General features: G+C 41.4%; 3 protein-coding genes across 3 annotated transcripts; 1 reads left to right on the forward strand and 2 right to left on the reverse strand.

The window, feature by feature from the left end:
* The first annotated feature begins 3,499 nt into the window (after window positions 1-3,499).
* Window positions 3,500-4,444, forward strand: LOC111140278 (olfactory receptor 10T2-like). Its single transcript, XM_022492579.1, has one exon. The coding sequence runs from the start codon at window positions 3,500-3,502 to the stop codon at window positions 4,442-4,444; it is 945 nt and encodes a 314-aa protein (XP_022348287.1).
* Window positions 4,445-14,532: 10,088 nt separating this feature from the next.
* LOC111140277 (olfactory receptor 10R2-like) lies at window positions 14,533-15,117 on the reverse strand. Its single transcript, XM_022492578.1, has one exon. It carries the CDS (start codon window positions 15,115-15,117, stop codon window positions 14,533-14,535), a length of 585 nt encoding a protein of 194 aa, XP_022348286.1.
* A 7,320-nt stretch (window positions 15,118-22,437) lies between these two features.
* Window positions 22,438-23,151, reverse strand: LOC111140275 (olfactory receptor 10R2-like; the record flags this gene model as incomplete). The annotated part of the gene is made up of 1 exon (XM_022492577.1): window positions 22,438-23,151. A coding segment is annotated over one exon (714 nt), but the record flags the coding sequence as incomplete, so codon positions are not given.
* Window positions 23,152-23,154: the final 3 nt, after the last annotated feature.

Raw genomic sequence — 23,154 nt, forward strand, 5'->3', positions numbered from 1 at the left:
AGAACCCTGAATCCCTTAGGAGGAGACATCCTATTACCAGGGAGAGATGTTTCAGGGGAATGTGAGGAGTTTGAGAACCACTGTTTGGATCCTGAGCATGGGGAATACTATAGCATCCTTAGTGGGCCTCAGTCTTAGCCCTCCTTACCTTATTTTCCCATCTCCCTTTCTAAATACCACACTCTCTTCAAACAGAGGGCGGTCCTTGTAAACATGCTAAGAGGAGAAGAAATCACTTGAACCAAGTTCAAAATATTCCCAGACCCCATCCCAAGTACTTCTCCTCCAGAGGGCCCTGGGGAAATCCAATGATAGCACCTTCCCATGCACTGCAGGAGGCTCGTGTGTATGTGGCCCAGGAACCACCACCATCATGGGCTATGCCATCCCTCCTCTTTCTGAAGCCCGCCCCGCAAGACAATCACCAGAGTGCCCGGAATGACATCGGTTCTCAATGCATAATGATTAAATGACTAACAAATTGACGGATGCACAGTCGAATGTCTGAGATAATTCACGTCCTTGAAAAGATGAGTCTAACGGAGAAATGTGGAACGTTTAGAATTTGTGCCTCCTGGGAAGGCAAGCATAGCAGAGATGCATGAAGCAGGAGAGATGCAGAAAAAGTGATCTGCTGTCTTCAACTAGCACACTTGAAAGTGGAGGAAACCATGATGTTTGTCAAAGGAGGCGTGCATGTAATCCCCTAAAACAGTTCATCTATAAGCAGAATCTATAAGGCCAACGATAAAGGGAGTTACAGTTCCTTACTTCATTCAGCAAGTGGAAACTTGAGCCAAAATGAATGACCTGTGGGGAAGAGAGGGGAATCACAGGAGTCAAAGCTATTCATCCTCTACACAGATCACGTAAAGTACACAATTTATTTGATTCTTTTTATCTCAAGTTTTTCATGCCCAGAATCCAAAAAGCACTTCCCTCTGAGGCCTCAATCCCCAGGAGTACCTACATCTATAAGACCAAGGGATGTCGCTGGCATGTCCGCCTCCAGGAGCACAGGGCTTGTGAGATCCAGGCTGTCCACTTGCTCCGGCCCATCCAGCAAACTGAGCTTTCTTTCCTCTTTAAAGGTTCATAGCTCCTGAATGCCCCAGGGTTAATTCTAGAAAGAACTTACTGTCTGATATTCCTGCAGAGTTTGCCTGTTTGTCTGTCCCTTTCTACTGTGACAGGACGCAGAAGGAAACCTGGGACTGGGCAGGAACTCTGCCTCTAAATGTAAGTGTTCCCCTTGCGTTGTGGCTGTCACACAAGACTGTGCTCTTAGCGGTGCCCGCTGTCAAGCAGTCTACAAGAGTCCTGGGCCCCCAGGAAAGACTCAGAGGCAGAACAGCTGGTGGACACCATGCTCAGCTGAAGTGGGTCAGAGCGTCAGGATCCAGGGAAAGCACAGGGAGCAGAGACCCAATGGTCCAGTGGACAAGTTGTGCCATCTAAATGTGGAGAGAGCAAAGGGAGAGAAGAGTCAAGAGCGGAAAACAGTCAGCTACCTCTAACACAGACCTGAACCAGGAAAGAGGAGGAAACACCCGAAAGGACAGGACAGAAGGAAACCTTGGGTGACACAGTGAAGGTGGGCAAAGCGAGGGGGGAAGGCGGACCCATCTGCTTCCTCCAGCACTGGTGTGTAAGCACACAGCACAGAGGACATCTCAGGAGGAGAACCCGGTCAGTGGAAGACAGAGCCCAGGATGGGAGAGTTTCAGGTATGTGGGAACCAGTCTCACCTCTGCCTCTAAACTGATACACAGCCCAGAACTTTACACTTTCCCTCTCTGGGCCTCAGTTTCCTGACTTGTAATGTGAGGCAGGCAGGTGAGCTACAGTTGACCCGTCCTGAGAATTCACTCTGAGTCAGGCATGGACTTGTGAGTGTTCGGTGCTCCCGAAGAGGTTTCTGTCATATTACTGCCTTTTCACATGAAAGTCTGAGGCTCGAAGAAGTGATTTCCACAGGGTCATAAAGTTGGTCCGTGTCAGAGCCACGGTCCCAGCCCCACAGTGGAGCATTGTGTCCATGCCGACCTTTCTTTGCTTCGGTTCCAACACATGGCTCTGGAACAAAGTGACAGAGAAGTAGACACGGTAATCACAGCCTTAGAACGACTCAGAGAAGCCTTTCAGGAGACCAGTGTTCGGCTGGGGTTTTGTGGCAGGGATAAAAGTTAACTGTAGGGGATGAAGAACAGTAGGAAAGGGAAATTAATGTTAATTGTAAAGACAGAGGGACGAAATTTATGATGTGTGATGGTCATGGACAAGACACTTCCCTACAGGGGAGGCAAGAAGTAAAACACCTGAATCAATGATCAGGACAGAGACTTGCAGAAACAATGTCATGAGAAATAATTGAGGGAACTAAGAGTGTTAGGAGAAAAATGACACCACTAAGGGGATATGACCACTACTCCGGTAACTAAAGGGTTGTCACCAATGGAAAGGAACCCCTTGCAGGTGTCTTCAGGGGACACTTCCAGAGCCAGGGCTGGGTGAGTCGAGGCATATCAGGTTCATCTCTGACTAGGAAGGTTCTCCACACTCAAGACACCAAGCAAGAAACTGGCCTCTGTTGTGTCTGAGGGTTTCTTCCAACTGGATCTTGACTATGGGGACTAGACATATATCCCAGGTCTATATAGAAAGTTCACAGAATTGGGTGCAAATTGAGGTAGGAGATTCTTGAGCTGCTTCTAATATGAGGATTGTCTGGTGGTCTCAGCCCGGTCAGAAGGTTGCAGTGCTATGTGCTCTCAGATCAAATGACAGATCTTCCCACAGTTAATGGGAAGAGTTGTTCTTAGAACATTCCAGAGGTGTCGGGACCTCATCACCCTCTGCATTGAGTTGGAGCCCTACTTAGCCATTTAATCCCAAATTCCCATGCAATCATGTCAAGGAAAATGCCAATATATGGGATCATTCTATGCCCATCCCAAAGGCTTCCCAACTGACTACCAGAAATAACTCTCCACACTTTAAATAATAGTAATAAAAATTACTTCATTGGACCTAAGCAAACACTACTTCAGACAAACATAGAAAAGGCTGGAGAAACACTTCTCTGGTTTTTGTTTTTTTCTGAAACAGTCATAAAAATGCTTTTCAGGTGAGTGATTTCTGAGGGCTGTTGCTCTCACATGGGTTAAGTAAATGGCCTCATCGTTTGGTGCCTGCATTTCTTTTCTATAAAATGCCAGGATTAGGTGAGGTGAGCTCTAAATCACTTCTTGGTTTGGCAGACTGTGCATGGAACTTCAGGTGTCCTTGCATTAGGACATATCTTAGGTCACTTGTCCTCCTGCCTCCTGCTCTCCTCCATCCTATGGTCACTGTGCTTAAGGGTTTGCTACTCGTTTCCTCAAACCAGTATTTCAGCTTTGTGCAGAAGCACAAATATGGCCTCCTCAGGGCATTTTCCTTTTGTCCAGTTCTCTCTGTTCGCAATTTCAGGAAGTCTGGATCTGGTTCGTACTGACCAATGACGAGGCACAACCAGAGCATGATCACTGAATTCGTCCTTCTAGGCTTCTCAAACCTGGGGGACCTGCAGGTCCTTCTCTTCTTCATCTTCCTCCTGGTTTACCTGACCACTCTGATGGCCAATGCCACCATCATGACTGTCATTCGTCTGGACAGGACCTTACACACCCCGATGTACTTCTTTCTCTTTGTCCTCTCCTGCTCTGAAACCTGCTACACCTTGGTCATTGTCCCCAAAATGCTGACCAACCTGCTTTCCACCAGCCAGACTATTTCCTTCTCTGGGTGTGCCACTCAGCTCTACTTCTTTGTGGGCTTGGCTTGTACCAACTGTTTTCTGATTGCTGTAATGGGCTATGATCGCTATGTCGCCATCTGCAACCCTCTCAACTATACACTTGCTGTCAGCCGAGCCACCTGTGTGCAGCTAGTGCTAGCCTCCAGCTGCTGTGGCTTCCTGATCTCTGTGGTTGTCAATGTCTTGGTGTTTACTGTGCCCTTCTGTGCCTCCAATCAGATCAACCACTTTTTCTGTGATATTTCCCCAGTCATAAAACTAGGCTGCACTGACACCAACCTGAAGGAGATGGCCATCTTTTTCCTCAGCATTCTGGTCTTGCTGGTCCCCTTTGTGCTGATCTTCATCTCCTATGTCTTCATTGTCTCCACCATCCTCAAGATCGCATCAGCAGAGGGACAGCGGAAGGCCTTTGCCACCTGTGCCTCCCACCTCACGGTGGTCATCGTCCACTATGGCTGTGCGTCCTTCATCTACTTGAGGCCCACATCCCTCTACTGCTCAAATAAGGACCGCCTTGTGGCAGTGACCTACACTGTGATCACCCCACTGCTCAACCCCCTTGTCTACACACTGAGAAATAAAGAAGTGAAGACCGCCCTGAGTAAGGTTCTCAGCAGGTATTCATCCGCCAAAACTGTATGAGTGACTTGGTAAATCTGGAGAGTTATGTTCATGAAGGAAATGAGGACTTCAGGTTACCTTGATTCATTTAACTGGGAAGTGTTTCTTTGTGGTTAGCCCGTATCAGCAGTGGACGTTATACCCATTGGTCCCCGGAAAGGTATGTGAATATGGGAACTCTCAAGCACTCAAGTCATGCTATTTTCACAGCATGTAGGTTTTCTCAGCTGACACTACAAATGACACGTTATCCTTCTGAGAATGCCTATCCCATCGACATTCTTCTCACAATGAAGGACACCGTGAAGAAGGAATTTAAAGTTCCAGAATGCTTTTCTATATATTGTGAGGTTTACAAAGAAATACTTATAATAAATGGACTATAGGTTAGAAGAATGAATTCACTTATGGATAAAGGAGGAGATAATTCAAGATCTAAAAGACTGATGGTAGAGAAGACATACAGACCATTGGATTCACAGCAACCTTGGGTTTGAATCCAGCTAAATTCCATAAGCCAGGGTCAACCTCTCTTGTGGTCAGTTATGCATAACATGAGACTGCCAATACCTCTTCAGTGGCGCATTTTAAGAACTCAGTAAATTAGTAGATGCAAAGTAATCCCATGCTTGCCTGATAAAAGGCTTAAGGATTGCGAAATATTGTTCCCTTTCATATCACCTCCATCTTCCTTCTATCTTCTATAAACTAGGATTGTACCAAATGTCAGATATAGTGGCAAAGTAAGTTGACTACATGAATTTTGTTGATACACCTAGTACTGTGTAAATAGTAGTAAATAGTGTTGTATGTGAAGAGTGATGTTCACCCACCGCTCTTTCTTTCATGACCATTATAAGAAGTGACCAAATTTCAATTAGCTCTTTCAGTATCTCATGCATATTCCACTGAGTACTCTGGGTTTTGTTAAAGTTGTGTTTCAATAATAATTTATGTAATGATTTCATAAATATTCATTTCTCAACCTTTCACCTGAGCACATACTAGGATTTCAAAAAAATTTTGTTCAGTTAATAAATGATGATAAAGTGTAGTTCATTGAAATCTTCTAATTTACCTGTAAATATAAATTATCATGAAACTAAATGGATTTTTTTTTCTAAATTTTCAGTGCTTTTTTTGGGGGGGGTAGAGATAGAATGTCTGTGTGGAGTGGGAGGGCCAGAGGGATTATAAGAGTGAAAATCTTAAGGAGGCTCCACGCTAAGTGCTGAGTCCACAGGGGGGCTTAATTTCATGACCCTGAGATCATGACCTGAACCAAAATCAAGAGTTGGATGCTTAACCAACTTAGCCACCCAAGAATCTTTCAGTGGTAACTTTAGTATTGACTTAATAAGATGTTGAATAAAGATTTATTTTATATGATCAACTCAGAATATGTTTTCTACTGTTATTTTTAATCTAACAAATAATTATTTAGTATCTGTCACTCACTAGGCACAGTGAGGCTAACTAAGACAGGGGGGTGAGAAACACTGCAATGTAAAAACAGAGAATTATTACACAGTGTGATAAGTAATTACTTGGGATACAATGGCTGTATATGTGTGAGGATCTACCTCAATCTTAGAGAACTCAAAAAAGACTTTCTGGAGTAAGTAATATTGAAATCGAGATCTGAAAAATAAGTAAAAACAGAGGAAATAGAGAGTGGTGAAGTGTTTTGGGCAGGTGCACCAACTCAGAGAAGGATTGCATAGCTTAGATGAGTATATTTATGTGCTCCATGTTTCTGAAAGTAGAAATCCTGGGTGACAGACAGCAGTGATAATACAAGGCAGAAATGGAATTCCCTTAGGAAGAACTTTCTGCCTTAGATTAAGACAGCCACATTGAACTCAACTGTATTAACAAGTGGGGCTTACCGAGGGTGGCTTGGTGACTTAACATAGTTCAAAATTACTACATGTATGGCAAAAAAGGATAGCTGAAGTGACAGATTTATTGATTAAATTAGATCAGTAGCTAGAACAGATGGGAGTAGATACAGGATGTAAATTACATATATGTGTAAATGTACACATTTATTAAAACAATTATACATATAACTTACTTTAAAACTTTAAAATATGATTGTTCTGATAGGTGCAGAAAAAAACATTTAACATCAATTATAAATAAAAACATATAGAGCTAAAAATAGTAGACTTTCCTAATCTGAGAGCCTATCTTTAAAAATTAACCACAAAAAAATAATAAAATTAAAAAAATAAAAATTGGCAGCAAATATCATGCTTAATGATAAATTAAGGGGACTGTCCCTTTGATACCAGGAATAAAACAATGATGCCCACACTCTATTCAGTACTGTGCTAGAGGTCTTTTCTATTATAAGGTAAACAAAAATATGGTAGTTTGAAAGGAAGAAATTAAACTGTGGTCATTGAAAATATTCTTAGGAACACAGAAATTACATAGAAATATACAGATAAAGATGAAAATTAATAAATTAACATATTTACAAGGTTATCTGATATAAAGTCAACAATAAAAAATATATATTTCTCTGGATTAGCAGAAAATAAAATTCCCAAGTCTAGGAATATGGAATACAGAAAAACAAAAGAACAAGAAAAGTCAAAATAATCTGTGAAAAGCACTAGTCGTATTGCATGGAGCACTGGGTGTTGTACATAAACAATAATCTTGGAACACCACATCAAAAACTAATGATGTATTTTATGGTGACTAACATAACACAATAAAAATTTTTTAAAAATGAAAAGCACTAGTGTAGAGTACTTACATTTCCAATATAAAAAAAGATAAAACAATGCTGGTGCAAAAATAGAAACCTTGAACAATGGAAGAGAAAAGATCACTCAGAAATAATCCAATATACGTATATTCATCTGGTTATGGCAAAGGTGACACCGGGTTCAAGTGCGTCTCTCATATTTGAAATGAAAGAAAATCTTTACAAAAATAGTGCAGCATCAATGGATATCCACAGGAGAAAACAGAGAATGCACCTTTATCTCATATCACACATGTAATCAATTCCAGATGGATATTAGAACTAAATGTTTAAGGTCAAGCAATCTGTTTTCTAAAATATGGAAAAATGTATGCTCTTGTGGGTGGGAGGTGTGGGGAATGGGCAACATGGGTGAAGGGGAGTGGGAGGTGCCCATACTGGCATCTGTTGTATGGAAGGACAAAGAGAGACAGTGAGTGGGCAGGGATGTTGTCTTTTGTCATCCCTCACTCAAAAGGCCTTGAAGAGGCTCTTCAGTGGGAACTGCACTGGGGGAAGGTCTGGACAGTTTTAGTCCAGACTCATGACCTGGGTGGGCTGAGACCAAGTAAATAAACATGTGTTTTCCATTTAAGCTGTAAGCCTGGGGTTTAAGGTGGGATATGGTCACATTGTTTTACAGACCTTCTTCTTTTCTGATTAGATATCCAATAATTATCTTTGGCTTCATTAATATGAGCAGTCCTTCTATATTGGAAATCACATCCCCACATTATTAGGTGTGTGAACAACATGACTCTTAACTGTTTTCATTTTCTCTTGAATTACCCAGTGTAAACTTTGATGCAGGATTTTGAAACTGAATTTAATACATGTATTTGGCTGCAGGGTATACATTTCTATATCCTCCTTCCAAAGGACTCCTTAATGACCTCTTCCAAAATCACCTTGCTATATTATTACTTTACTTTCAGCCTAATTTCTTATATGTTAATGCATTTACACTTGCCTGCACAGCACATACTTAAATCATCTCTAATCCATCCCGGAAGGTGACAAGGTCTTAATTTTAAGATTCCTTGATTACAAATTAAAAGTAATCCAACTCAAACTGGTATTAATGGAAACTAAACCTATTGGATCAGGTAAGCTGAAAAATCCACTGTGGCCATGGTTTTGGGCACAGGTTGATGTAGAGTTCCAACAGTCATCCTCACAGAGTCCTTGAGATGTGTCTCAAAGCTCTGCTTCTTCAGTCTTGGCTTAAATTTTTAGCTTAAACTCAACAGTCTCTGACAACTCCCGCTCACACAATGCAGTCCAAAGGAAGAGAGAAGTCCACTTCTTCAAATATGAAAACAGAAGTTAAGACACTGGATTTTTCTGTTTCTGATGGTCCGATGTGGATCACATGCCTATCCTGAACCAAACCCTCAAGCAGAGGAAACCCACTGGCTGGCTGACATGGTACATGCCACCTGCTCTCCCCTGAAACATTAAAGGGAAGCAATTGGATGAGACTGAGGGCAAAATTGGGAAAAAATGAAGGTAGTAAGGGTGGCCATTTGTATATCTTCTTTGGAGAAATGTCTCTTCAGGCCCTTTACCCTTTGTTTAATCAAGTTATTTGGTTTTTGGTTCTTTGTTATGGTTGTTGTTTTGTTTTTGAAATGTATGAGTTCTTTATGTATTTTAGATATTAACCTCTTAACAAACACATACTTTGCAAATTTTTTTTTTCCTTCTTTAAAAATTATCTTTTCATTTGTGGATTGTTTCTTTGCTGTTCAGAAACTTTTTCATTTGATATCCTTGATGTTTGCTTTTGTTGCTTGTGCTTCTGGTGTCATATCGAAATAATTATTGTCAAGAGCACTGTCAAGATAACATTCCCTCTGTTCTCTTTGAGAAGTTTATAGTTTCAGGTCTTATGTTTAAGTATTGAATCTATTTTGTGTTGATTGATATGTACAGTGTAATGTATGTGTCCAACGTCATTCTTTTGTATGGAGATATCTGGTTTTTTCCAACACCTTTATTGAAGAAACTATCTATTTCCCAGGTTGAAGACAAACAAAAAGCCAACAGGCATATGAAAAATTGCTCAACATCACTTATCATCAGAGAAATGTAAATTAAAACACAATGAGATATCAGCTCACATGTAGACTAATTGTTTAGAAGAACGGATTTTATTAAAGACACAAAAGGTAAGTATTGGCAAGGAAGTGGGGAAAAGGGAACTCAGGTACCCTGTTGGTGAAATTGCACTTGGTGGAGCCCTTATGAAAAACAGAATGGAGTTTCCTCAAAAAATTAAAAATAGAACTATGGTATGATCCAGCAGTCCCACTTCTGAGTATTTATCCAGGGGAATCAGAATCAGGAGATCAAAGAGATATCCACACTCCCATGTCCATTGCATCACTCTTCACAAAGATATGAAAACAAACTAAAGGCCCACAAGGAAGGATGAATAGATAAAGAAAATGTGGTATATACATACAATGGAATCTTACTCAGCCTTAAAAAGGAAAGAAGTCCTGGGATGCCTGGGTGGCTCAGTTGGTTAAGCAGCTGCCTTCAGCTCAGGTCATGATCCCAGCATCCTGGGATCGAGTCCCGCATCGGGCTCCTTGCTCTGCAGGGAGCCTGCTTCTCCCTCTGCCTCTGCCTGCCATTCTGTCTGCTTGTGCTCGCTCTCTCTCCCTCTCTCTCTCTCTCTGATAAATAAATAAAATCTTTAAAAAAAAAAAAAAAAGGAAGGAAGTCCTGTCATTTGCAACTGCTCAGATGAGCCTGGAGGACATTATGATACATGGAACAAACCAGTCACAGAAGGACAGATACTACACAAGGTCCTGATAAGTGGAATCAAAAATAGCACAGACTCATAGAAGAGAATAGAAAATCAATGGTGGTAGCCATGGGCTACGGGGAGGGGAAAATGAGGAGATGTCGATCAAGAGTACAAAATTTCAGTTTTCAAAGATGAGTTCTGGAGATCTACCATACCACACAGTACTACAGCTAACAATACAGTACTGAGTACTTCAAATTGGCTAGGAAGGTAGATCGTACACTTGCCATTTTAACACAAAACGGTGAAAAGAACAATGGCAGTAACAGTGATGGGAGGAAACTTAGGGAGCTGATGCATAAGTCTATGGCCTTAGTGGTGGTGATGGTTTATGGGTGTGTACTTATCCCCAGCTCATGAGATGCCTATGTTAAATATACGCAGCTTTTCATAGGCTCATAATACCTTGATCAAGTAGTAGAAGTGAGCGATGGGCATCAGTAACAGAACAAAGTTCAGCATTCCAACTCAATCCATTAAATTCACTCTTCTTATTTCCTACATATCCATGGGCATGAGTTCTTATGTTCCCATTTGCTCCATTTTGTATCACTATTTCTTTATCTACTGATACTTGATGAGTTCCTACTTTGTGTCTGTGTCATTGTTAGGGGTTTTCAACATCCATCCACATATGGTTGGAAAGTGATGCTGAATCACATTCATGCCTCATGTGGCCACGAGACAAGAGGAAACCAGAAATTTTGGAGATTAGAAAATAAGCGATGGTACTGTTGTGCACACTGAGAGGACATTTGTATCATCAGGTAATGCTGTCTGTGACCACTGATCTACCCAACTCTCTGCACACACTGATATCATGTCCCCTATGCACAACACTACACTGTATTTGTTTCTGGGTAATGGAGGAGAGAGGTAGGAAAAATGCACTCAGTTTGAGTGGTGAGCTGTGTCTCTTTTCAGCTCACTCCCACCAGGGCCTTCACTATAAAAAGCAACATTGCTGAATCCACCCTCTAGCCTGACAGGAAGGACTTCCCTAATTGTAAGAACAAAAGCCCATTTTAAGCTAAACCAACATGTTTTATAATGCACCTATCATCATGCATTCTCTGTGTAAATTTCCCTTTTGTCCCTTTGGTAACGTGTAAAATTGAGAAATCAACTTAAAATTACCGAAATTTTCTAGATTGCTACATGCTGCCTCTGAGAGTTGCTGAGAGCCCTCTTGCCTGGCCCCAATTTTGAGCAATTTGGCATTTGTTGATTTCTTTCTATTTTTCACAATCAACTCAGCTGTTAATTAAACCCAGAGCAACATCTCCATGACGATGGGTCTGGCATCAGGAGACCCAGCAAAGAACCGCCCGCTACCAATAAATACAACGAAGGTGCTGACTCTTCTGTGGTCAGTGTCTGATGTGGGTTGTGGACTTCCGTCAACTGGCGTAAAATGGCAGAAGGAAACTGGTTGCATTTGGTCATTGTCTAAGTCCCCAGATCATCATCATGGCTCTGTCCCTGAGTAGAGATCAGTATCCTCTGTCCCATTTTGACCTTTCCCCTTTCTCCACTTCAGCTTGGGTTTTTTGTCTCCAGCAGCCTCTGTGCCTCTGTTCCTCTCAGGAAAACAAAGGGCAGATGGGAGTCCATCCCTGAATAACAGACCTCTGTCTGGGAGTGACCCCCTCTCCAACTGGGAAAGTGGACGATGGACAGGAGGTAAGAGCAAACATCTAGCTCCCAGTGGGACCTACGGTTTTCCATTTCAGGTAAGAGACAGAGAGGGGTGATAGGCCTATGCTGGTGCAGTGCCACTGAGAAGCAGAGATGGCCACGAGTAAGGCTGTGGTCTCCAAAGAATGCTATCCAGGACGGTTTAAGCTTTAAAGTGAATTTCAGTATAACTATGCATATAATTTTATACATATCCTAAATTAACGGACTCAGTGAGCTTCCTCAATTTACATCGACACTGTCTTGGTTCTGATTTAACTCAGTAGGGCACTCAGCAATATTTTAATCAGAAAATTTTTTGTTCATCAGAGCAAGGATAGTTACCATGAGATCTACCCTCTTCATTAATGTGAAATACATAATACTGTAGTGTTAACTATGGGCACAATGATGAAGAGCTGATCTCTAGAACGTGTTCATCTTGCACAGCTGGCAGCCATACCCACTGAACAGCCACTGTGCACTTGCCCTGACCCTGACAATCACCATTCTGCTCTGTGTCTGTGCGTTTGACTCTTTGGTTTTCTCCTCTATGTGGAATTTGCCCTTCTGTGACAGGCGTGCTTCACTAAGCATAATTCTTCCAGGTCCATGTTCTTGTAAATAGCAGGATTTCTTTTCCTTTTTTTGTTTGTTTGTTTGTTTTAAGTCTGAATAACATCTCGTTGTATGTGTGTGTTTGTGTGTGTGTGTGTGTACATCTACAAAATCCAGAATAATATTCTTTTTCAGAAATGATTGTGGTGTGTGGCGTCTAGACGATTACAGTATCTAATACAGGTCCTAGTATTCAGTGAGTTTCCTGCAAACAATTATAGTTGACAGACCCGAAGACACAGAGGTCCAAAGGAATGCAAAATCAGAGTCAGTCAGAAACACTAGCACAAGCTCATAGAGACCTGGTGGGCTCTGGAACAGACATGGGAGAAACTGCACAAAGATACACAAAGAGGAGTTCGTATCTCCATAATAAACACCTCGAGGAAGAATGATAACACAATTGCAATAACATTCTGAAGGACAAATACCTCTCTTCTGTTGTTGACACATCAACTTGGTCGTTTCTGGCCTTGGGGTCTCCCTAGCACTCTCTGAAGCTCAATTTCTTCATCTCTCAGATGAGACAGCTGGGCTAGAGGTTTAAGATCTCCTGTGACCATGACATTTATGACTCAGATATTTTGGAGATCCTCCTGGATAAGGGACAGGTGCAGTGTACATTTCCCTGTCCTGGTCAAGGAAACTATCCTATCAAGCCCCTTCTGAAACCGGTGGAGTGCACTCAGCAGTATGAAAGTCATATTGAAAAGCATCTGCCCGATTTTGATTCTAAAATGATAATGACAGAACTAATATTTGCATGACGCTTAACCATTGCAGTAGCATTTTCTCACTTATTTTGGAGAAAGCTTGAAAGTTAGGTTAGCTGATTATCAGATTGAACTCCATTATAAAGAGGAGAAAACTGATTTAGACACATCAGAGTCCCAGAGCCAATACATCGTGGGGTCAGGACTTGAGTCCACAGCAAAAGTGTTACAGAAATCCTGTCTTTAAGTCTTTAAGTCCTTTCATATGGAAGGAGAGTGACAGAATACTGATTTAGTCTGAGTTGCTTGGTGCTTGGGGAGGCACAGTGCACTCTGGGCTCTATCCAAGCCTGCTGAGTTTTAGAGTTAAGAGGCCTGATTGGTATGGACCTGCACTGGTCTTTTGGGGGAGGGTCTTGCCATGCTGGTTCTGATCCAAGTGTGACCAAGAAGGGCAATTATTCCAGAGTGCAAGAGTATAAAGTAAGAAGCAATGCAAGCCAAATAACCAGTGTCTAGGTCAGCCACCCTCAGCCGGTATTTCTGTGCCTATGCTGAATGGTGGGGGAAGGAAATGGTGCCTGTGAGCTCCTTTGTACCTGGAGAGGGAACCTCACAAATTCCACTTTTCACAGATGCACTCCAAGAGGAGTGAACCATTTCTCCCCATGCACCTTAGGTGGTCCTCAGATCATACCATCTGCCCCCTGGCTGCCTTCCTTCCAGGAGGAGGGTAAAACCCTTGGGATTCTATCCCAACCATGTAAATGAATCTAAAACTCCAGGCTTTGAGTCCCACTGGTTGCAAAACTCATCAATTCAGCCCCTCTCATTTCTTCATGGCTTTGGAGAAGTGTTCTCTTTGTGTATATCCCTATGTGCTCTGCTGTCTCTCACCCTTGTATACAAACAAGTCTCCCTCTTCACTTCAGCATCCACAATCCTTTCCTCCCCCATACCACATCTCCATACTTCCTACCTTCCTCCAGGTAGCCTCTTCACTCCCTCTATTTGTGCAACTTCTTTGCCAGTCCTTAGGTCAATTTCTTGGGTATTCAGAACAATTTGGCAGTTAGCTAAGTGTGTTCAAGGGATAAGGCAAGCCCAAGGTCCTCCTACTCCACAGCCATCTTAGCTCCTCCTCCTAAGCCTTTTTAGAACAAGAAGAGGAGGAAAGCTAACTTTTAGTGACAGACACTGTGCGATATATCTCCTTTAATCCTTCAACAGCATTGAGAGGAATATATTATCATGCCTGCTTTGTGTAAGAGAATATTTAGGCCCTGCGATATCAAACAACTCATTGAAGACCACACAGATAACATTAGCAGAAAATATTATGACTTAAACACGTAGTGACACATTTGGCCTAAATGTGTGTGTACATTTGAAGATGTTCTAATATAAACTCATAAGAGAAAACCAAGTCTTTCCTTTCTGAATGGCCAGCTGTAGATCTTTGTTCCTAAGGCTGTATACCATTGGGTTCAAAGTGCAGTAGAGGTGATATAGATCACTGTCACAGCCTGTCTTTGCTTGATGAATATTTGGCTGAGAACTGCACGTAGACAGAGGAGGCACAGCCATAGTGGACAATGACCACAATAAGATGGGAGGCACAAGTGGAGAAGGCTTTCCACTTGCCTTCATTAGTTGGGATCTTCAGGATGGTATGGACAATGAAGCCATAAGACATGCAGGTGAAGATCAAGGGAACAACAAGTACCAAGATGCCACAGATGAAGATGACCAGCTCATTGACATTGGTTTCAGCACAGGCAAATTGGATAACCAGTGAAATATCACAAAAGTAGTGTTTGACCTTGTTGGAGCCATAGAAATGGAGGCTGAAGACCAAAATTGTTCCCACCAGAGATATTAGGAAGCCACTAACAATACAAGTTGATGCCAGCTGTCCACATACCCTCCAGGTCATGAGAATGAGGTAGTGCAAAGGCTGGCAAATGATGGAGAAGATGGTGAGGTTCGAACACAGGATGATCAAATAGAGGCAGAGAAAGAGCACAAAGAGAACAGGCTGCAATTCACTGAAGCTGGAGAAACCCAGTAACAGGAACTTGGAGACCTGGGAAGAAGTGACCATGGAGAGCAAAAGTCATGGAATAAAGTCAGTATGATCGCCAGGTCCAGAGACCTCTGGGATGGAGGAATCAGAGAGACTTACCCTTCATAATGTAGCCAGCACCAGTCTGATGTGAATGAGAAACAAAGGGAAGGAAAGGGAAGAAAAGGATTATAAATTAACCAAAAATTATCCCAATAGGTACCCATGGTGCTACTTCTCTGCCAATGATTTTATCAGTGAGTCTGGGATTAGTGTTCTCACAAAGGCATGCTGACATAAAACCTATCCTTCCATCCCCCCCAACTCTTGCAGACTTATGTTCTCGCCACTTAATTCTTAAGTAATCTAAGATTCAAAAGAAACATTATGTTAATTATGATTTTCCATGGTCATAGTTTTATCGGTATTGCTGATACATATATTCCATAAGCAATAGCACCAATGTCTGAGGATCTGCCTCTCACCTGCTTTTAATACATTTGGACAATCTCTTAGAAAGTTAACGTATATTTACTACATGACTCCACAATTACACACCTAGATATTTGCTTAACAGAATGATAAAACTCCATGCATTATGGAAATGTGCGCTCACAAGTGTTTGTGCAGCTCTCTACCTAAGAGCTGAAAACTGAGAAAGAGCTACACGCCCATCAGTGGGTGCCTGCCTAGACTCACTGCAGTGTATTTACACAATGCAACAAAAAGAATGAACTCCAAAGTCACACACATCGTGGATAAATTTCAAAAATATGCTTAATGGAAGAGGCCAAAAAGCAAAAAGTACATACTATGTGATTCTATTCATATGAAATTCGAGTATTGTCGAATGCAGTGGTGGTCTAGGGGAGTGATTGGGAGGGGGGGCGTGTGGAACAATTTCACTGTGATGGAAATGTCTTATATCATTGTGGTAAGTACATGGATACACATATTTGTCAAAACACAGTGGATCACACACTTAAAGTGGGTGTCTACTATTATATATAAATTATGTCTTGATATCTTTGGTTCAGGGATGAAACTTAAACGAACCCGACACTGTGTATTAAAGCTAAAGCTGGAAAGCAGCTAGAAACAAATGTGTGAGGTTTCTTTCACCTTGGCTTAGGAAAACGTTTCTTACACAAGACCCGAGAAGGACTAAACATAAAACCATGCATTTATAAGTAGACTTAACCAAAATTGAAAAGCTCACTCTCATTAAAAACACCATTGAGAAAACAGAAATGCAAGCTACAGACTTGGAGGGAATATCCACAATACACGTATCTTACAAACAACTTTAATCCAGTATTTATAAATACGTCCTAGAATTCAACAATGAAAAAGCAGTCTTATTAAAATAGGCAAAAGACTAGAACAATTTTCTAAAAAGACATATGAATGACCAATAAGAAAATGAAAAAAGCATTCAACACAATTGGATATCAGGGTAATACAAAGTAAAACTAAATGAGATGCTACTTACCCCCCACTGGAATGATTAATATATTTAGGAAACAAAAATGAAAACAAAAGCAGAACAAAACACCTGGCAGTACCGAAAGTTGGAAAGAATATGAGGCAACCGGTGGGAGTATCATGTGGCACAACTGCTTTGAAAAACACTGGGCAGCATCTTATAGAATTAAATATATATATATATATTTACCCAGACATAAGAGAGAGGTATAACAGCAATTGTCCGCAAAAGACCTTTACAAAATATGATCATGGCAGGTTTATTCATAATAGCCCATTGGAGTCAACAACCCAAATGTCTCTCAACAGATAAATGGGTAAGTATATTTTTACATATTCATACAAGAGAAGACTATGCAGCAATGAAAGAATAGAATGCCATGATTTTTTTTTCAACAATAAAAAAGAAGGAAATCCTGTGATTTTCAGCAACATAGGTGGAACTTGAGGTCATTATGCTCAACAAAACAAGTCAGACAGAGAAAGATAGATATGTATGACTTCACTTATATGTGGAATCTCAGAGAGCTGAACTCAGCCACCGAGAGTAGAATGGTGGTTGCCAGGGGGGAGGGCAGAAAGGATGGGAGATGTTGGTCAAAGTTCACATAGTTGTAGTTGTAAGATGAGTAAGTTCTGGGGTCTAAGGTACAGCATGACGACCTTAGTTAACAACACTGTTGGGTTATNTCTAAGGTACAGCATGACGACCTTAGTTAACAACACTGTTGGGTTATATACTTGAAAGTGGCCAAGAGAGTAGATCTTAAATGTTCTCACCACATACACACAAAAGGTAATTTGTGAGGAGTTGGAGTTGTTAGCTGATCTGACTGTGATGATCACTTCACAATATACACGTGTGTATCATTGTTACATCACACACTGTTATCTCACACAATGCTATAGGCCATTATATTTCAATAAATCCAGAAAAAGGAAATCAATACTGTGTTGTCTCAAGGCAGGAAGCAGCTGGGAAATGGCATAGAGTAAGATTTAGGGTGATAGAACTGTTTTATTTTTTGATTGCTGTGATGGGTAAGTAGGCAAATGTATTTGCAAAAACTCACTAATAACTTACACTTAAAATACTTGACTTTTATTTATGCAAATTATTTCTCAATTTAAAAATAAGTTAAGGGAAAAAGTGAATGCAAAAGGGAAGTTAAAATCTCCATGACCACATTTTTAAGAATTGAATCAACAAAATATACTCAAGAAACTCAAAATACGGTATTAAAAACTGAGAAGGAGAACACAGTAGAAAAGACATGAGAACAAGAAGAAAAAATAACTCTCAGTGGTAAGAACCTAAAAACCTATTCCCCGACCTGAGAACATTGTCCAAAACTAGGAAGCTTATGGTCTCTGGGAACGGCTGGATAATTTCTGGTGACCACTCAAGAGGAGCTCCAACTACAAGGATAGCGGTGTTGTGATGTGACCCAGCCTCCCCTCTGGGCATGCAGGTAAACCAGTCTCACCAGAGACTGAGTCAGATGAACTCAGACAATGATCACACTCAGATCACCCACAAAGTTATGACAAGGGAAAACCCAGAAGAACAACACCCCTATTGGAATTAATGGTGTGCCTGTGTAGTGACAGTGATACGCAGGTGTTCCTCCACATAAAGGCTTAATGCCCCATGGGGGCTGCGCTATGGGTGGGGAGGCTCCATGCCTACATGAACACCTTGCCATAAGTATCCTCTTTCCCACAGCTACCCACACCCAAACATTGACTGATGTAAGTTCATAAAGTTCTGGCCATCTTGGCCCAAAGCAGAGCCCCTCTGAATGGTCATTGTACTATGGAGCTCACCCCCAGGGCAGCTGACGTTGCCCCTGGGAGTCCCTTCAGCATGACCATCTTCTCTGCCCAGGGCAACTGTGAATCCCATGCATTTACTAATAAACATCCTACATGCCACGCCCTCTCAGAGTGGGCTTCCTGGAGAGTTCACCTGGAAAGACCCTGGAAGATTCACCCGTGAAACAGATGGAAACTCCTACCCAATATTTCAGAATAAGCTGAAAAGTGTTAAAAAAAAGTCATAGAATGTGCAAAACACTAGCAAAGATCAGAATTTAAAAGAATTCAGTTGTGAGTGATTAGAGGAAGGGATGTCTTGGAAAGCAAAAGGATAGATCAGGAAGCAGCTAGAAATGAACCAAACACCACTTTGTAAATGAAGTCTAAACTTGGGAGAGCATATGCCTAAATAAACATGGTGGATAAGGCCATCAATGGGAAAAGCAGATATGAAAGAGGAAGAACTAGAGAAAGGATGAAGATGATTCTGGAGAATGCATCCTCTAGATTTCTGTCCTTATAAACCTGAAGTGAGCGAAGCAGCAAGGCATGCCATGAGAAGACACAAGGGTTGTTTCTGTTGGAGAAAGAAGAGAGAGTGATGAGATGTTAGTGATATTCCAGGTGTGAACTATTTAGGTTGACTCTGTCAAATTTCGTTGCTGTGCCGAACATGATTTGTACACTTTTCTATCAGTGAGTTTTGCTTTCATAAAAAGTGAACATGATACACTGTTTTTTCATGAATGAAATATGTTTTATATGGAGGTATTAGCAATATTTTCTGTTCTCTCCATTTTTATACTTCCTCTGAAAATATTTTGTTCTTACATCTTGACCTCCATGTTTCACATTCAAGCCTTCTTTAAATGTCTGGCAAGCCTTGGATGTTCACATATATTCTGGACTCTAGGACTGAAAAGCTTGCTAGAAGCTCTCTCCATGGATGTTCCTAAGACTGGTGGGCTCTCTGTAGGAGGAGAGTCAGGCAGAGCAAAGTTGTTCATTTTGTTGAGGTGACTCCTGACTTCCAGTCACCTCTGGCAGAAAGAGACGGTCCTATTTCCCTTCTGGAGCCCAAAATGGGGAGAGGCCAGTGAATCATCCATGCTGTGGGCACACACACTCACCCCTGCTTCAAGTACAGCTCCTGCTGACCCACCTCTCCAGAAAGGAAACCCCCAGGCTCACCCCACATGGAAGAAATGAAAAACAACCCTATCAGACAACAATCTGCGGGCTGGTCTCTGACGTCTTTCTTATCAGCTTGTGATGAGATGCAAAGCAGTGAGGGAATGTTATAGAACGTAACATTACTGAGACATCCCGTCAGCGCACACACACCTTTTGCACAGAGAATAGGATGTCAGATGTTTCTTCCTTCCGTTTCTCTAATACTTTCTTTATTTATATTTTAATTTAAATTTTAGGCAGTGGACATACAGTGCAATATTGGTTTCTGAAGTAGAACCCAGAGATTCATCATTTGGGCACAAACCCTAGTGCTCATCACAACAGGTGCCGTCCTTAATGCCTCTCCCCCATCTAGCCCACCCCCAGTCCCCTCCCCTCTTTCAACCCTCAGGTTGTTCTGGGTCCTTGGCAGTCTCTGATGGCTTGTTTCCCTCTCTCTTCTTTCTCTTTTCCCCCTTCTCAATGTTCGTCTGTTTTCTTTCTTAAATTCCACATATGAGTGAGATCATATGGTATTTGACTTTCTCTGACTGACTTATTTCACTTAGCATTTTTATTGTGTTTTACCGAAGTATTGGCTTGTGGGGAAATGGGCAAAGAAAAGAAATCGGTCCTTTCTGCAGGTGATCTGAGCAGTACCGATTGAGAAGCTGGGCTCCTCCCTGAGACACTAACCAATCTTGCTCATAACCACCACACTGGGTAACTTGAGTGTGAGGAGGATGTCCAGACGCAGTTCTGTGCTGGGACCCGCTTTGTTTTCGGTGGGTTTCCCACCTTGTGCAGGTTTCCCTCCTTTCAGCGTTGTCCCTTCTGCTTAGAATCATTTTTCTTTTCCCTTTATAATTTTTTCTATCCTTCCTGTATATTATCCCCTCCTATTTGCTTCTTGATGAGAGCCTTTGTGTTTACTATGTTAGTGGGTTTCAGAATAAAATGCATCTGTGGAATCCCAAAAAGTTTACTTAACTTTAAAAGATAGATTTCATAACAAAATTTATAAGTCAGTATTGCCAGAAATATAATTGTGAAGTTCTTGAAATAGCACAATGAAACAATGACATGTACACACAAAACAAATCATGATCTTGCATAGTAAGATGGCTTAATTACAAAATCCAGACGATATCTACAATAAGATAGTATCTTAATCTAAATAAAAATATTTCATAGGGAAAATTTTGGGAAAAAATTAAAATGCATGAATTCTAAAAATACAACTTGTACCAGTCACATTCTGTCACTAATACACACACACACAATAAATAAATAACAGAAGTTACTTAAATATTAGCAAGAAAATATCTATCATAAATAAATACCTGTTCCTAAAAAAATATTTGAGCAATAAATGACAATTGCAAACATATTAGCAAGGAAATTTAAAAAAGGACAGAATGAACTAAAGGAAATGGCCCACGCCATGCTTACAAAGATATATAGTGCTTTAATTGCCTTAATTATTTAATGACCAAGAGTGAAAATAATATAAAAAGCCTTAATCCAAAACCTGAGAAATGGGAGATAAAAATAGAAAGAGAGGTAATAATTTTAAAATATGAGAGCATTATTGACGATTATACACTTGAATTTGAAAATCTAAATAAATTTAACAAGAGAGTGCAGTTACATTTTACTGGGAAATGGAGTCACATGTGAAACATGAACTTCGGTTTCAGTCATGAGGCTTCTAAGAGAATATCGATATGCTGTGGTGTGTCCAGACGACCGTATACAAGAAGACAGAGTGTCTGAAATTCAGGTTATGTAGGTAATGGGTAAAGTCCTAATTGTCATAATCACCTCAAACATCTGTGACTCAAGGTTGGAGTCAGTGTATGACATGAGAGACTGAAAACATGAAAACTGTAGAAAGGCAAGTGTCTACTGCAACAAGGGGAAAGCAACAAGTACCGGGTCAGCACAGGATGGGTTCCCTGGGAGGTACTGTGGAACAACCTTCTGTACAGGGGACATGTGGGACAAGATGGCCATCAGAGTCATTGGGTACCTCCCCCTCCTTAACGAATTTAATGTGGAATGTCATGGAGACTTCTCCTCCAGCTTGCTTATGGGGACTGGATGGTGGATTATTTTTTCCACTCATTTATGTAGCGTATCTTCTATGTTACATAACAAGTGGTTCAGAGGGGTAGTCAGAAAAAGCACCTAGAAATACAATCTTCAGAGAACTGGAAGAAGAAAAGGTCCTTGCCAAGGTGCCCCAAGCCTTTGTTAATATGAGCTTCCGCTCTCTGCCACTGTACATTTTACACGTGCTTTCTTTCATCTTATCCGTTAGATATAAACAAAATCCCTGGGAAGTAGAAAAGGAAAATTATACTATCTTTATTCTCCATATTTTGAAATTCAGATTCAGAGAACAATTGTGACTTTCTTAACGCCATGGCTTAACCAGTGTTGGGCTGAAACCTTCTAATTCTTAGTGCAGTAAATGATTTCCCTATCAGGTGATGCCCCCGCGTCTAAGTCAACTTCAGACATGAGCACCTCCTTTTAAGCTGGACATAACTTTAAATGAAGAGAACCATCAGAGCTTCGGGACAAACAAGCCAAAGACAGAACAAGAGATAATGGTTTTTTAGAGACTTTTGAGAACTATAAGTCATGAGGGGGAGAGCTAACCTCTAGGGACCGACACTGTGCTATCTCCTTGAATCTTTACAAGAGCCTTGAGAGGAACGTATTACCGTGCCTGCTTTAAGAAGAGAACATTTAGACCCTGAAACATCAAACAAGTTGTCTAAGGCCACACACTTATATGGACAGATATTACCAGAAACTGTCATGGACTAAACATGTAGTGACACACTTGGCCCTAATGTGTGTGAAAACGTTCTATCAAGTCTTAAGAGTAACCCCAGTCTTCCCAATCATTTTCTGAATAGCCAGCTGTACATCTTTGTTCCTAAGGCTGTATACCATAGGGTTCAACAGTGGGGTAATGATAGTATAGGTCACTGTCACCAGCTTGTCTTTGCCTGATGAATATTTGGCTGAGGGCCGAAGATAGACCGAGGAAGCACATCCGTAGTGGACAATGACCACAATAAGATGGGAGGCACAAGTGGAGAAGGCTTTCCGTTTGCCCTCAGCAGATGGGATCTTCAGGATGGTATGGACAATGAAGCCATAAGAAATACAGATGAAGATCAAGGGTACAAGAAGCACCAAGACTCCGCAGATGAAGATGACCAGCTCATTGATGTAGGTTTCAGCACAGGCAAGACGGATAACTGGTGAGATGTCACAAAAGTAGTGGTTGACTTTGTTGGAGCCACAGAAAGGGAGGCTGAAGACCAAAGTTGTTCCCACCAGAGATATTAGGAAGCCACTAACAATACAGCTTGCTGCCAGCTGTCCACACACCCTCCAGTTCATGAGAACGGGGTAGCGCAAAGGCTGGCAGATGGCAGTGTAGCGGTCATAACCCATAACTCCCAGAAGCAGGCAATTGGTGACAGCAAAGCCGAGGAAAAAGAACATCTGTGTGGCACAGCCCATGAAGGAGAGTGTCCTGAGGACAGAGAGCAGGTTGATAAGCATCTTGGGCAGGAT

This window comes from Enhydra lutris, unplaced genomic scaffold, assembly GCF_002288905.1.
Source record: "Enhydra lutris kenyoni isolate GAN:26980312 unplaced genomic scaffold, ASM228890v2 scaffoldscaffold381, whole genome shotgun sequence".
NCBI lineage: Eukaryota > Metazoa > Chordata > Mammalia > Carnivora > Mustelidae > Enhydra > Enhydra lutris.